The sequence below is a fragment of the Phodopus roborovskii genome, unplaced genomic scaffold (genome assembly GCF_943737965.1).
Source record: "Phodopus roborovskii unplaced genomic scaffold, PHOROB, whole genome shotgun sequence".
NCBI lineage: Eukaryota > Metazoa > Chordata > Mammalia > Rodentia > Cricetidae > Phodopus > Phodopus roborovskii.
Genome location: NW_026126433.1, coordinates 49,000,712 through 49,017,032, shown reverse-complemented (window position 1 = coordinate 49,017,032; position 16,321 = coordinate 49,000,712). Strand labels below are relative to the sequence as shown.

Genomic DNA, 16,321 nt, shown 5'->3' with positions numbered 1-16,321 from the left:
AAACGTTTCTCAAGCCTGGGGCACGCTTTTTCCTTGAAAAGATGGAGCACAGAACGGAAAACACGAAGGCAAGTGTTGTAGCAGGAACCGCCACCAGAATACCCCGGCCCTGAGCTCCCCGAAGCCTGCCACTCCCGCGCCACGCCCAGCACGCAAAGCACTGTGGGACTTGTAGTCTTTCTCCCAATCCACTCCCAGGAGGCGGGGAGACCCTGCTCTACGTACACGAACCTTTCTTCCCAAAGCTGTTTCCCTATTCTCTCTTTCCGCAAGGCCTGGCAGGGAAAGTTTGAAAATTCCCGCGGAGTAGGCGCCCGAGGCCGGAACCCTCGCGAGAAGTCTGGGCCCCGCAAGCGCGATCTGCGCTCGGCTCCCCGCCCTGGCCGCGATCCTTCCCTCGGCGGAAAGGCTGTGTGTGGGGTTCGGGCAGTGCGCCCGGGGTACTGCGCAGAGCGCGGCCCGCGCAGTGCCAGCCCAGTAAGTCGAGTCGCCGGCGGGGAGGACGCGGCGCGGGCAGCGGCCGAGTTCGGAGCCGGGATTGGGCGACCGGGTGAAGGCGCTCCCGGGGCCTGAGGGGCCCGGCGAGTGGCTGAGCGAGAAGCGGCTTCCGCGGGCGGGGGCGCGCGCCGAGCCGTGTCTCCCGGGAGATGCTGTGACGGACTGCACGGAAGCAGCAGGCGCCGCGGCACTCGGCGGCCTGGCCCGCGGGCTCAGGTAGCGTGGGGAGCGGCAGGCCCGCGCGCCCAGGGAGGGGAGGGCGGGCGAGGCGGCGAGGCCCACGGCCTAGGCCGGGAGCTCCGCCGCGCGGGGAAGCGGCATCCGCGAGCCGCGGTGACCGGTGCGGCTCGTTCCAGCGCTCGGGCGTTAGTTATATAACCCTGACGGCGAGCGCAGGCACATGGCGGCAGAGTCGCTCCTCCGCGCTCTTCTCCCGCGCCCGCGGGCGGGATCTCGGCCACCCGAGGCGGGCCTGACTCGAGACCCCGACCCGTCGTGGTGTAGCAGAGCGATGGAGACCTTTGTGGGGCGTTCCCCGCGGGCAGTGGCAGGTTCTCTGAACCTTTCCTACGTTGGCATGTGCTCCACATGGTCCTGTGCTTGGCCAGGGTGAGTCCTGGGCGGGGAAGAAAGTTTGACTCTCAGTGGCGGGTCGTTTGTGCTACAGGAGTGAATGGATCTGGTGCGGGATTGAAGATAACCGCGTCAAGGGCTCATCTGCGAGGTTTAGGGGCGATTACTTTGAAAGCCTGTGGTTGACTTTTTGGGGGGGGTCTGTTATATTTGCTTTTAGAGTTGATAGGGAGGTAGACATGGTCTGTTTGACACGGGTACAGGTATTTTTGTTGAGAGTCCTGGGCGGGGAAGACAGTTTGACTCTCAGTGGCGGGTTGTGTGGGCCACAAGAGTGAATGGATCTGGTGCGGGGCATTTAAGATAACCGCGTCAAGGGCTCATCTGCGAGGTTTAGGGGCGATTACTTTCAAAGCCTTTGGTTGACTTTTGGGGGGAGTCTGTTATATTTGCTCTTACTTAGAGTTGATAGGGAGGTAGACATGGTCTGTTTCAGACAGGTACAGGTGGTTTTTGTTGACTTTGTGGAAGGGTCCTTTTTGGTACAGAGGATCGCCTACAGGTCTTCTCACACATGCCAGGCAAGCGTGCTACCACTGAGTTGTGTCCCCAGCATGGGATCGGTTGGTTTTTGGTTCCCAAAACGAACGATTTTCATTCGAGAGGTGTGTTGTTATAGGAAAACGAGCGTTGTTATTTTTGTTTATTTTTGATGCTGGTGATCGAAGCTCGCGCATGTTAAGCACGCGCTCCACCACCGAGCTCGAGCTCTATTCCAAGCCGCTGTTTTTTGATTTTGGGATTTAAAAAAAAAAAAAAAAAAAAAAAAGACAGTTGGAGACGTATTTCAAAGAACGTGGGTTCTTTAGAACAAAACATAATTTGGTTCTTGATATCTCAAAGAATCCTTGGGCTTTAAGAACTGTTTTTGGTGAGCTTTAACTGTCAGCTTCTTGGAAGACGGAAGTTGGGGTACTTCATGTGGTGGTGACAAATGTGAAGACTTTATTCTGTGACTTATTTTGTATTTTTGGTGGTTCTGAGGTTTGAGTCGATAGCCTCACACTGTTAGGTTCAGGAACTACCATTGAAAGCTACTATCTTTACTTTTTTCTCTTTAGATACAGCACTACATAGCCCAGGCAGTCCTTGAATTTGCATGACCCTGGCTTCAGCCCTGGGAATAGTTGGGGTTACAGCGGGAGGCATATAGTAACTTAGTATTTAAATGTTGCCAATTTGTAAGACAGCCTAATTATTCTGTAAACATTTAAAGTTGGGGTGTAGATCTCTGCTTAATTATAAAACATTGCCTTTTTAGATCCTAACTTTATAATTTTACAAGGACTCCAAGAATGAAGTGTGCTTCAGGTCAGCTTAAAGATCTTTGTAGCATGTCTGTTCCATTCAGCTTTAGCTCACATTTTCTATTTTGGCCATAGAATCAGTACCATTTCTGGGCTCACATTCTTGAAAAAAGGTGCTTGACATTTCGAGGCTCATCTTCAGTTTGGCATGCTAGCTTTTTAAAATTCTCACATTTCAAATCTTGCCCCTAACTACCACCTTTTGCCTGTACTTTTTTTTTTAAATCTCAGTTTGTTCCTTTCACAGCATATGTATCTCTATTGTAGCCTTTATTCTTGTGTCTGATAATGTGTTTATGAATGTGCTCTACTAGAATATAAACTTCTGGAGGTCAGAATGTAGGTCTCTGCCCTTGGATTTTATTTTTCCAAGCACAGTGTTTTTAAAAGTACAAGCTAGAGCTGGGTGTTGGTGGTGCACGCCTTTAGTCCCAGCACTGGGGAGGCAGAGGCAGGTGGATCTCTGAGTTCAAGGCTAGCCTGATCTACAGAGCTAGTTCCAGGACAGGTTCCAAAACAATACAGAGAAACCCATTCTCAAAACAAAACAAAAAAAAAAAAAGTAGAAGCTAGAAATATTGGTACATGCCAATAGTGGAGTGGAGGCACAAAATTTAGGGAGTTCAAGACCAGCCTGGGCTTCTTGAAATCTTGTCTGAAAGTGAAAACTAAACAAAAAGTAAAGCAATGGCTGATTAATATTTATTTGGATTGAAATTGAAAGAATTGGCCCACTTATTTTTAGATCAGATACTTATTGAATAGCTAGGTTAGAGTTCTGTCTTTGGTGATAGAATTCAGTTATTTAGGGAATGTGTAAATATCACTTCAAAAACTGATTTATGGTATTTTGGTTAAATTTCTTAGCTTCTTGGGTTGGGGGGAGCTTAAGACAGGTTTTCTGTATGTAACAGCCTTAGCCTTCTGAGTGCTGGGATTAAAGTCATGTGTCACCATGGCCCAGCAGCCTTATAAAATTTGTTCTTCATAATAAAATGGTGATACTTTTAAAAAAAGAAGCTTTTATTGAGGGGTTTTAAAATTACATCTTAAAATTTATTGTGGCAATGTGTGGTGGTACATACCTTTAATCCTATTGCTCAGGAGAGTTTGAGGCCAGTTTGTTTTACAAAGCAAGTTCTTTCTCTCCCTTTTAGTCTAACTACACATAGTAGGCTGCTTCAGGTTGGATTCTAATCCAACCTGCCCAGTCTTTTCCCTTTTTACTACTTCCTTTTGTGAGTCTTGGAATTTATGAATCTTGACTGTATCCATCTGGTGTATTTTCCCCCTCTACATTAACTTAGTCTTACTGTCTCTTTCAAGTGATTTTATTTTTTTTTTCCTGCTTCTATACCTTTTGGACATTGAGGCTTTTGCTGAAGCAACAACCTTGTATAGTAATTCTGACAACATAGGCTTGCATTAAACTATGTTAGCTCTGAGCTTTATTTTTAGCTAAGGTCTTGTAATATATCCCTGTTCTAGAACTTACCATGTAGACCTGGCTGGTCTGGAAGTTGTGGTTATCTTCCTCCTTTTGCCTTCCAAATATCTCAAGACTAAATGTCTGTGACACTATGTCTAGCTGCCTCTTTGGAGTGCATTAAACAAAATAGGGTCACTAGGACAAGATTTGATTGTTAATATTCAAGACCACAGCCAGCCTGTCTCTCAGAACTCGTATTGTCCACCCCACCCACCCCTGCCCTCTCTGCTTTTTATCTCAACCATTCAGAAGGATGCTTTTGTATTTAAACAGAATTTTTGGTTTATTTTATGTGTATGGGCATGTTGCCTGTGTGTATATGTGTGAACACACGAATGTATATGTGCCACATGCCTGGTACCTGTGGAAGTCAGAAGAAGGCATTGAATTCCCTGGAACTGGAGTTATATTGGTGGTTGTGAACCACCACGTGGATATTGAGAGCCAAACTTATGTCACTCCCCAAATCAACAAGTGTTCTTAATCACTGAGCTATCTCAGCCCTACTTTTTGGTTATTTACAACAGAAGTTATGAAGGGGCTTCAGGTCTTACATAAGAAATTAAAAATAATTTAGTTTTTTTTTTTCATTTCTATCTAGTAAAAGATAGGTATCAGATTCAAGTTTAGAGGTTTCTGGGGAATCTGAATATTAATTACAGAGTTTCTTTTTTTACTGAAAAATCAACTTTTTCAGATTTGAAAAATGTTAATTCAGAGATACTAGATTCAATTCCCAGCATACAGAAAGGAAAAGGAAAGAAGTGTGGGGAAGTGGTATCTCCTAAAATGGGATTGTTCCTTGTTTACCTGTGTCTGCTATGGTTCTCTGAAGATTGGGCAGTAAGGTGAATTACACTGAAGCCTTTCACAGAATATGGGTATGAAGGATATCCTCAGGATAGCCTCCTAAGGCTGCTTGAAAGAAATATTTTCTTAGGAAATAGACTATGTTAGACCCATATGTAGATAGATACTTTAATTTACTTCATTTACTTTTGTATGTGGCTTGCTTTCCCTCACATTCATCTAACTAGAAATAGTGAAGTATACTGTTCAATAGAACAAATAATGATACTAATTTTATTTTATTTAAAAATATTTACAGTGGAAGTATGCAAGACTTAACAGCTCAAGTGACTAGTGATCTCCTGCATTTCCCTGAAGTGACTGTTGAAGCTCTTGGAGAAGATGAGATAACATTAGAGTCTGTGCTTCGTGGAAAGTTTGCTGCAGGTAAATAACCTTGCTGAAGATTCACGAATCTGGGACTAGAATTCAGTGGTAAAGAGTATTTGCTTCCTGGCCCTCCTTATAGTTCTTCCTAGATTTAGTTTCCATTATACCTCACGGACATGCACATCTCTACACACACACACACACACACACACACACACACACACACACAAATGCAGAGTGGTCTCAACAGTTAAGAGCACTTGCTGCTTAATTATGAGGTCTGGGGCTGGGATTTGGGCCAATCTTAAACCAGTAATTTCAGCTTCAGGAGATCTAACACTCTCCTTTGACCTCCACAGGTAATCTTATATTCCTACACATAAGTACAATAAGGTTTTCTTTTTAATAGGTTTACCAATTTAATTTGTAAAGTAAGTATATATTAGTTTGTAATATATAATAGCTTCTATAAAAAACCAACTTAGAATATTCTTATATAAGACCTATAACTAACTATATATGTAAAAACTATATGCTTTTGACCACATCAGTAAATTTATGGCACAGTAGATTCTAATTGTTTGCTTTATTTAAAATTCGGAGGTTAGGAGATAACTCAGTAAAGTGTTTACATGAGTATGAAGACCTGAGTTCCAAGTCTGCATCATATAAGTAAAAGCAGGGCATAGTGGTACATATCTAACCCCAACATTGCTATGAGGAGACAGGTCATGTGAAAGGCCTCACTCTTCAGTTATTGGAGTCAAAATGGGGAGCTCCAGGTTCAGTGAAATATACAAAAATACCTAAAGTTAACCCCTGGTCTCCATATGAGCAATTGCAACTATATACATGCCCAGCTATATACCTATAATCCCAGTGCTGTGTGGGGTGGGGACAAAAAGGTTACTGGGGCTTGCTGTCTGCCATCCTAGTCCAAGTTCAAGTGAGTGACCTTGTCTCAAGGGAATGAAGCAAGACACCCAATACTTTCCTCTGACTTATACAAGTCATTAGTATTATATAAGTCAGAAGAACCCTCATTTCCTTATCTGGGAAGAAGTTAGAAATTAAAAAAAAATTCTCTGCAAGAAGTTAGAATGCCTATTATAAACTTTTAGTTTTGGTTTTTTTTGTTTTGTTTTTTGTGTTTTTTTTTTTTTTTTTTTTTTTTTTTCTTTATAAACTTTTTAAGGAAGCTCTTAGTTTAGTGTTGTTAGGATACCTTAAATCTCAGGAGTCTACCTGGCCTTCAAGTGGGCAAGACCATGTTGAATTCTTAACATAGGCATATTTTCTTCTCTCAGTTATAGAAGAAGAAATGGCAAAGGAAACAAAACCAAAAGGGATATACCAGCCACCTGACATTGTGGTACTGTTGAATTTTTGAAGAGACTATATGTCAAAATGTAATAGATGTACATGTTTCAGATTAGAAGACAGTTGTTCATTCATCATGAATCTCTAAAATTTCCACTGAGAAAAAATATATGCATATATTATTTGTTTTGGTTTTTTTGGGAGGGTCAAGTGTGCTGTGATATACATATGGAAATCAGGCCGCTTTTTGGGAGTAGTCAGTCTATTCTACAATATTGATCTCAGGTTGAATCAGGCCTTTACACATTGACCCTTCTCACCAATCTGAAAATCCCCTTTTTAAAAAGCTATTTTTGCTGTGCAGTGGTGATGCATACCTTTAATCCCAGCACTGGGGAGACAGAGGCAGGTGGATCTCTGAGTTCAAGACCAGCCTGGCCTACAAGAGTGAGTTCCAGGACAGCCAGGTCTACACAGAGAAAACCCATCTCAAAACAAAACAAAAAGCCATTCTTGATAGTGTTCTCAGAAGATTTTGTCTTATTTCCTAAAGGGTGTCTAACTTCACATAGTAGGTAGTCACAATGTAAAGATTTATTTTTTTATGTTTTTGAGTGTTTTAGCTGCATGTATGCATGTGTGCCATATGGAAAAAGAGCCCTCAGAGATCATAATTTGCAGGTGATTCTTCTGGTTAGAGTCTCCTCAGCAGGAGGGGTCCCATAACTCTTACAAGTTTAAGCTTTTTCAACTGTGTACAGTTTGTTTCCTTTTTGGGTTTTACAAATCTCCCCTCTCCTAGGGGTAGGGTTTCCATTAGAAGAAAATTGTTACACAATAGGCATTTCCATATAGTGGTAAAGTTCCCTTCATTCATCTAGTTGCTCATGTGAAAATGTGGGATCATTTTGGTTTGGTTTTTGTTCTTCCTTGAGACAAGGTCTCACTGTGGAACTCCTTTCTTATTCTGTCTCTTAAATGCACTACCATGTCCAGTTTAGGGGCTGTTCTTAATTCTTTTTTATTCTTAATATCTACCCATCAATAAGCAAATCCTATTCTCTCTCTGTTAGATGAAACTAGACCTTCCATTCACAGTCACCAGCTAATCTTCCATTATATCTACTCTGCTTCCTTGTCTATCTTTTGTTTAGTGGCTGAGTAACATTAAACAAATTAGATTGTTATTTACCTGCTTTGGACTAACCAATGACTTCAGAGACAGTAGAGTGCAATATTTTCTGTTGTTAAACTCTTACATCTTATCTCCTAAGCTTACAAACTACCACAGCTCATATCTTGTTGTTCACTGCCACTGAAGTGGATTTTTCAGGGTGTGCCACAATACCTGGTGTTGGGATCTACCTGAATATACTGGTGTTAACTTTGTAACTGTGTGACTTTAGATAAGTTAACGATGCATTAAGATGTAGGTTATTTTATGTTCTACTGAGCTGTGTAAGACGTAAATAACAGGACGAATTTGGGCACCATTATGGTCTCTTTACTGCTGTAGTTACTCTTCATTTTATTTATTTATATGAGGATTGCTGTGCTAGTCTATAAATGCTTTGTTTTCAATTCAAAAGGGATTTGTAATTATGTAATTCATATATAAAAGAGCTAACTACCAGACTTGTTATGTTGCACTACTACTACAATAAACAGTGATTTTGATTCTTTTCCCCCCCTCCATAGGAAAAAATGGACTAGCATGCTTAGCTTGTGGGCCACAACTTGAAGTTGTAAACTCTCTAACGGGAGAGCGGTTGTCTGCATATAGATTCAATGGAGTAAATGAACAGCCTCCTGTAGTTCTTGCAGTGAAAGAATTCTCTTGGCATAAGAGAACTGGATTGTTAATAGGACTGGAAGAAGCAGACGGGAGCGTCCTGTGTCTTTATGACCTTGGTATATCAAGAGTAGTCAAAGCTGTTGTTCTTCCTGGAAGGGTATGTACTATTTAAGATACCTTGATAGTTTTGCTTTCTAAGCTGAAAGCTTACAAGATATGTTTACCTTAAAAACTCAGAATTGTACACTTAACAATTAATGTGTTTTCATATATTTATCCCCCTCAATATAAAATACAAAATGTATTTTTATTTAGGATTGTATGTGTGTATACTTGCATCATATGCTCATATGGAGGTCAGAGGGCAACTTGTAGGACTCAACCCTCTCCTTATACCTTTATATGGATGGGTTCCAGGCATCAGATTCAGGTTGTCAGGCTTATATCACTGCGCAGCTTTACTATCTGAGACATTTTAATTGCCCTTTCAGAAATTTTAATTTAAGATGACCAAGCATGGTGGTATATACATTTAATCCTCACTTAGGAGGTAGAAACAGGTGGGTCTCTAGAGTTCATGGCAAGCCTCATTTGTGTATTCAGTAAGTTCCAGGTAAGCTAGGGCTACACAGTGAGACCCTGTCTTTAAAAAAAAAAAAAAAAAAAAGTTTAAAATAGGTAATTATAACTTCATTTAGAGAGTCTGTACTCCTCTCTTAAAAGATTTTGAAATTTAATGTGTTATGTTTTGCGTACTTGTATGTCTGTGTACTATGTGCTATGTGCATTTAGTAACCATAGAGGCTAGAAGGGGACATTGAATCTGCTGAACCTGAAGTTAAAGATGGCTGTTAGCCATCATTTGGGTACTGGGAATTGAACCTTGCATCTCTGGAAGAGCAGCCATTGCTGTTAATCACTGAGCCATTTCTTCATACCTGATTTTACTCCCTTTGGTAGAAAATACAACAAACATCTTGTCTGGGAAGGTGTGCACATTGGCTCTTATGTTACTTGGAAGGTGTCTTAGTTACTGTCCTATTGCTATGAAGAAACTGACAAGGCAGCTCTTAGAAAAGAATATATTTAATTGAGGGCTTGCTTACTTAATCCATTACCATCATGACAAGGAGCATGGTGGCAGGCAGGTAGGTATGGTAGAGAAGTATCTGAGCCAGCAACTAGATAAATACATTCTGATCCACAAGCAAAGAGGGAGCTTCTAGTCCTTTAAAACATTACTATTCCCTGGTGATTAAGCATTCAAATAGATGAGTCTGTGGAGGCCATTCTTACTCAAACCACCATAGAAGGGTAAACTAAAGTTTTCTGAAATGATTAGTTTACATTGGATAATACTAAAGTGGCTGCTTAAGAGCTTTTAAAACTTTTATGACTTTTAAAATTTGTGTTCAAAGCTTCAACTTCATCTTTAAACAGGTAATTGTATATAGTTCAATAAAAAGATTATATAAACATTAAATGAGCCAGTTAGCAAATGACTAGCATAGATTAGGCTATCAATAAACATAATTTTCACTTTTTTATTATGTTGAACTAGCATAATTTTGTAGTGTTTCTGAGAATTTCACTGTTTACTTGGATATATATAGTCATGCAGTTGTGATGCCATATAATGTTTCAGTCTGTCCAAGTTACAAACTGCCTTAATGTCCAGTCTTATTTGTTATAGAGTTGGTTGTATTTCTTCACTTTAGGAAAGCTAATCATATATCCTGGTTCCTAGGTAACAGCTATTGAGCCTATAATTAATCATGGAGGAGCCAGCGCAAGTACCCAGCATTTACATCCAAGTCTTCGATGGCTTTTTGGAGTGGCAGCTGTGGTAACTGATGTTGGACAGATCCTTCTTATTGACCTATGTTTGGATGACTTGTCATGCAGTCAAAATGAAGTAGAGGCATCAGGTAATGTATTTTTTACTGGGAAACGAAAAAAAGAGCATTGCAATGTTGGGGTAATGGTATTTTTGGTTTTGGTTTTTCCAGATCAGTGTTTCTCTTTGTAATCCTGGATGTTCTAGAACTCACTGTGTAGACTAGGTTGGCCTCAAACTCAGATCTGCCTTTCTCTGCCTCCTAAGTGTTGGGATTAAAGGTGTTTGCCCTCACTACCTGACTATGGATTGGGTTTTTTTTTTTTTTTTTTTTTTGGGGGGGGGGGGGGTTTGCTTAATCTCTTTTATTTTTTTTTTAGACACTAATCCCAGTTTCTCCTCTCTCCTCTCTTCCCCTTTCCTTTCCCCCCCACTTCCCATCTGCTCCTCAGAGAGGGTAAGGCCTCCCATGGGGAGTCAACAAAGTCTATCCCATCACCACATTGAGGTAGGACCAAGGTCCTCCCCACTGTGTCTAGGCTGAGCAAGGTAACCCACAATAGGGAATGGGCTCCAAAAAGCCAGTTCATGCACTGAGGATAGAATTTCCTGGTCCTACTGCCAGTAGCCCCACAAACTGCCCCATCGATCCACTTCAACCTGCATTCAGGGGGCCTAGTTCAGTCCAATGTAAGTTCCCCTGCTGTTAGTCAGGAGTCAGTGAGCTCCTGCTGGTTCAGGTCAGCTGTTTCTGTGGATTTCTCCATCATGGTCCTGCTTCCATTGCTCATATTATCACTCCTCCTTCTCTTGGACTGGACTCTGGGAGCTTAGCTCAGTGGTTAGTTGTAGATTTCTGCATCTGCTTCTGTCAGTTACTAGATGAAGATTCTGTGATAACAATTACAGTTAGTCCTGGATCTTATTACAGAAGCCCAGTTCACGCACCCTCTCCACTATTGTTTAGAGTTTTATCTGGGGTCATACTTGTGTATTCCTGGGAATTGCCCTAGTGCCAGGTTTCTCTATAATCCCATAATGGCTCCCTCTATCAAGATATTTCTTTCCTTGCTCTTTCTCTCTGTCCTTTCCCCAACTCAACCATCCTGTTCCCTCATGTTCTCCTCCCCCACTCCCTTCCTCCTCTCTCCTCTTTCAAGCCCCCCCCCAATTTATTCAGGAGTTATTGTCTATTTCCCCTTTCTGTGTGAATCCATTTATGTCTTTGTTACCTAGCTTCTCTGAGGTTGTGGACTATGGGATGGTTGTCCTTTGCTTTATGTCTAATATCCGCTTATGAATGGGTTTTTCCTAGTTCCATCCATTGCCCACAGATTTCAAGGTATCATTGTTTGTTACCAATGAGTAGTGCTCCATTGTGTAAATATACCACATTTTCTTTATCTATTCTTTGGTTGTGGGGAATCTAGGTTGTTTTCAGGAGTTGGTTCTCTCCTTCTACCATGTGGGTCCCAGGAATTGAACTCAGGTCATTAGTCTTAGTGTCAGGTGTCTTTATCAGGTAAGCCATCTCCACAAACCTCAATGTACACCTTTACATGGAGTCTAGGAATTGAATTCTTCTGGGACTTACATAGTTTCTTTTTCGTTCTTTGAGACAGGGTTTCTCTGTGTAACTCTGACTGCCCAGGAACTCAGTTTGTAGACCAGGATGGCCTTGAACTCACAGAGGTCCTCCTGCCTCTGCCTCCTGAGTGCTGGGATTAAAGGTGTGCGCCACCACCACCCTGCTCTCATTTAGTGTCTTAATATTGTCTTTTTTATTTTAGACCTTGAAGTTATTACTGGTATCCCAGCTGAAGTACCACACATCAGAGAGAATGTGATGAGAGAAGGGCGCCACCTGTGTTTCCAGCTAGTAAGCCCATCAGGGATAGCCATTTCTTCTGTCAATTACATTAACAGGACAAATCAGCTTGCCGTGGGGTTTTCCGATGGCTACTTAGCACTTTGGAATATGAAAAACATGAAAAGAGAGTAAGTATAATTCTTTTTCTTTTAGTTGATGACTGATTGTTTTAAAATATAATGTATTAATTATTTGAAAATTAGTATGAGAAAAATGACAGAAAAGTTTGTGAATCAAGTTGTAGTTTGATAAGGAAATTATCATGTGAATTTAGGTTGGTTCTTCAGAGTTTATAGTGTTTCAGAGGATGAAGATTGGAGGCTAGTGTGAACAGCAAAGCCAGATCCAGGCAGCCCTGGGTTTTATGTGTACCCTAGCTTAAAGTGAAGAAAGAAAAGGGTCAATCGAGTATGGTTAAAATATGTGTATAGTATGAATTCCTTGTGAGCCCTGGTTGCCTGTAATTTATTAAAAGCACCAATTTACGTGTACTTGGTAAATTTTTTATGCTGTCAAAATTTCCCTTAAATATTATATAATTGAAACTTGTATGGGAGTAAAACAGCATATAATACTGATGGAGGCAGCAGATTTTAAGCCAGGCAGTAGTGGCGCATGCCTTTAATCCCAGCACTCAGGAGTCAGAGACAGGCCAGCCTGGTTTACAAAACTACACAGAGAAACCCTGTCTTGAAAAATAAAAAAATAAACATCAGATTTTAGTTTTTAGTTAAGAGATATGTTGATGTCTATTGGACATTTAGTTTTTCAGTTTCTTTATCTTTTTTTTTTTTTTTTTTTAAATCCCAGGTATTTTGTTATGTTTTCTTGGGTATTTTATCTTACAAGCTTTTCCTCTCTGTTATATTTTATTTTACCCTTTTATTAATTCTGCTTTTGAATTGCTCCTGAAACAACATCTGGAAAATGTTTTATTTAAGTATTGTTTTTTCTCTAACATTTATTTTGGGGCTTGTTATGCTTTTTAAGCTGCTTATGTAGACTCTTCAGTTTCTTGCTCATCACCTTTTTTTTTTTGTCTCTAAGTGGTGTGTGTGTGTGTGTGTGTGTGTGTGTGTGTGTGTGTGTGTACATGTGCCGCAGTGTGCATATGACCAACATATAGATCCCAGGGATTGAATTCATACCATCAGGCTTGGTGTATATGATTTATAGGCTGAGCCATCTTAAACCCTCATCTACTATTTTTATAGTAGAAAATTGACTTAAACCCAGAAAGCACTAGGCATGTGCCATCACACCTCTAGCACTGAGGAGATGGAGGTGGATCAGGAGTTTCAGGCTAGCTTCAATTACCTAACAAATCTGAGAGCAACCTGGGTGACATGAGATTCTCTGAAGAAGCAAGTTTTTCTGTCTCTTTTACTGTATGGTGTGTACTCATGTGACTCTTAGAAGCTAGTTATTACATAATAAGTAAATGCATGTGATTTAGCAGTTGTCATTCCCGTTCTGCCTGGGAGTAAGAGCTAGCATGACTAAATGGTCTCATTGTCCCATGTGTGTTCTTGAAGATAAAATGACTTAGGTCCCCCAGATCACTGAATTTAGGGAAATGTATGAACAGTGTCTTCTTGAATTTTTACGGAAGGAAATTTTTTTTAACCTCCAAAGATAAAATCTTAACTTGAAAATAAGCAATATATTATTTTGTTTGTTTTAGGTATTATACACAGTTAGAAGGTGGAAGGGTTCCTGTCTATGCAGTTGTTTTTCAAGAACCTGAGAATGATCCTCGTAATTGCTGTTACTTATGGGCTGTTCAGTCCACACAAGATAGGTTTGTATGCCTGTGTTTTTTTAAAAAATACATGTTATTAAGGCTGAGGATATAGCAGTAAAGGAGTGAAACTGAACAGTTTGTTTCTTTTGAAAAGTTTGAATTATATTACCACTGCCAGATGTTGTGATGGTAACACACCTCATGCTATGTATGCATTGTACATGATTCATTTGGTGCCTTGCTTCATGTCCTATTGTAAAGCCCCCTTTCTTATGTAGGGCTTGACCTTCATAGGTAAGAGTGTGGAGGGGAAAAGGGCATGTCTCTGAAGGAATGCTCTGTGTAATTGCCATTGGATGATTCTGTTCATACTCTGTTGGCCAGGACTTAGTGTGGTGCAAAAGGAAGGTAGGAAATGCAGTTGATATTTTTAGGCAGCCATGTATATAAAACTAAAATACACTAATTGGAGGAGGAATATCCGAGAAAAAATATTGGGTTAAAAAATGATAGACTATGTTACATATTGTATTAATTACATTTTGTACAAACAAGAAAATAATCTGTTTTGTGCAACTGAAGTTTGTCACATGCAGTGTGTTATGTGAAAAATTTGGAAGATAAGAGGTAAGCTCCATGTTTTAGTGTCTCAGTAATTTCTCTTTCCTCTTTTAGTGAAGGAGATGTTTTGAGTTTGCATCTGCTTCAGCTGGCCTTTGGTGATAGAAAATGCTTGGCCTCAGGGCAAATCTTATATGAGGTAAGTGGTTAATTAGAATATTACCATTTTGGGATTTTTGTTTTCTGTTTTTCATTCTTTGCTTTATCATACTGAAGTTATTCTTACTCAAATTAAAATTGTCTGCTTCATGTAGTGAGAAATATTAGGCTAGTGAGCACGAGTTTTTACTGTTCTCATCTGTGTTGCCATTTCAGGGCTCTAGATTTTTCTGGGTATTTCCCCCACAATAGAGAGACTAGACTGGTTCATGTGTGTGACCTAATGTAATGCCCAAGAGAAATGCTCCCAGCTTTGTTCTAATATATCAAGCAATATACAGACGCCATGGAGGAAACATCAGGGCATATGTATCAGAATGCTCAAATGTCTGCTTATTTTTCTAACCAAATATCTAAAATTTAAAAGAGGAATGTTACTCTACAACAGGCTTTTAGAACTTAGTGTTGAAGTATCTGGTTGGGTTTTAGGGTTGGGTTTTAGATCATAAGGGAATCTGATTAAGAAAGAATTCTAAGCCTTCAATCCCAGCACCAGTCAGAGGTAGCAGCAGATCTCTGTGAACTCAAGGCCAGCCTTGTCTACATAGTAAGTTCCAGGGCAGCCAGAGCTATATAGCGATCTGTCTCAAAAAAGTGGGGAGGGAGAAGTGTTAAAAACTAATCTTGTTCGTTGAGCAAAAGTTTCTCTTTTGATTAAGAATTAATATTCAGTGTTTTGACAAAAGGCAGCCAGGGGCTGCATAAAGAGTCTTTGTAGGAAAAAAAAAAATGATTTTATTCCTATTCTTAATCTTACTCTTAAGAATTTACATGTGAACACAGAAATAGATCTGCTGGCCTATGGTGTTCCACTTTATACTCCAGCTACTAGTGCATGAGTGCTCCCATGTTTATACAATTTTATAGCAGTTATTGGTGATTATTTTTGAGAGTAAATCTAACTTGATATTTGCATTTATATAGTTTTGTAGCCTTTGGAATGATTAGTTCTCTTAAAGCCTTTTGTGTGGAAAACTTATCATGGAAATAATTTTAGAACACTTTTACTTAGATAATGTTAAAATTTGTGCTTATTTTATGTTGCAGGGATTAGAATACTGTGAAGAAAGATACACACTGGATCTAGCGGGTGGCATGTTCCCCTTAAGAGGACAGACTAGTAATACTAAATTGTTGGGATGCCAGAGTATAGAGAGATTCCCATCTCATGGTGACAGGGAAGAAAGTATGAGAGAAGGTTGGTTAAAAGTACTCTTAACTATTTTGTGTTGTGATGACTTAAGATTTATGACAGGTTTCTAGAACTAATATTTCTGACAATTGAAAATTAAGCTCTTGGTTATGTCATTTATTTAGGCTTTTAGCTTTTTCTTACTTTCTGGATTATTCTAAGGAACTGAAGAATGAGTGATCCTTGTGTTTGACTCCAAACACAAGGTGGTCTCCATTTTCATTAGTGTAACTTGATTTTCTTTTCTGTGTTTTTTGTTATTTGTTATTTATCTTTAGCTATTATTTTTAGCCATGCGGTGTTTCCCTGGAAACTGCCCCGCCCCCACTCCTCCATTTTCTTTAGTCTTCTGGGTAAAGATCCTGGGATAGATTTGTTTACATTCAGGGTTGATCCTTTTTCCATTCAGGTGTAGCCTTTGACTTTTGTATTTCTGAATCCTGTTTCTCTATGCTTTTTATAAGCATTAAAGGAGAGTGTCACTGCCCCTTCAATTCTGGAGATGCCTTCAACTGCACATGTATCTCGTTACTTTATTTTAATGAGTTCTTTCGTCTCACGGATGTTCTGTGTCATAGTTCTAACGTTGTAATTTGTGATTATGTTTCCACATCTAATTGAACATGTCAAAAACTTAACATGCCATCTTTCCTTTTATTCTTTGTCCGTGTCTTCCT

The 16,321-nt window shown here is 40.1% G+C and overlaps 1 protein-coding gene across 3 annotated transcripts in view; it reads left to right on the top strand.

The window, feature by feature from the left end:
* The first annotated feature begins 379 nt into the window (after window positions 1-379).
* Window positions 380-16,321, top strand: part of Ahctf1 (AT-hook containing transcription factor 1) — a 52,175-nt gene continuing 36,233 nt past the window's right edge. Inside the window, exons 1-8 of one of the 3 annotated variants that reach the window (XM_051186408.1) lie at window positions 380-477; window positions 5,036-5,163; window positions 8,125-8,378; window positions 9,969-10,149; window positions 11,849-12,056; window positions 13,613-13,729; window positions 14,348-14,432; window positions 15,500-15,650. In XM_051186408.1, coding sequence (XP_051042365.1) covers window positions 5,043-5,163; window positions 8,125-8,378; window positions 9,969-10,149; window positions 11,849-12,056; window positions 13,613-13,729; window positions 14,348-14,432; window positions 15,500-15,650 — 1,117 coding nt within the window. In that variant the 5' untranslated portion in view covers window positions 380-477; window positions 5,036-5,042. Of the gene's footprint in view, window positions 478-579; window positions 715-790; window positions 1,108-5,035; window positions 5,164-8,124; window positions 8,379-9,968; window positions 10,150-11,848; window positions 12,057-13,612; window positions 13,730-14,347; window positions 14,433-15,499; window positions 15,651-16,321 lie in introns of those variants that run through there. The other 2 variants (XM_051186407.1, XM_051186405.1) reach the window with 2 other exon arrangements.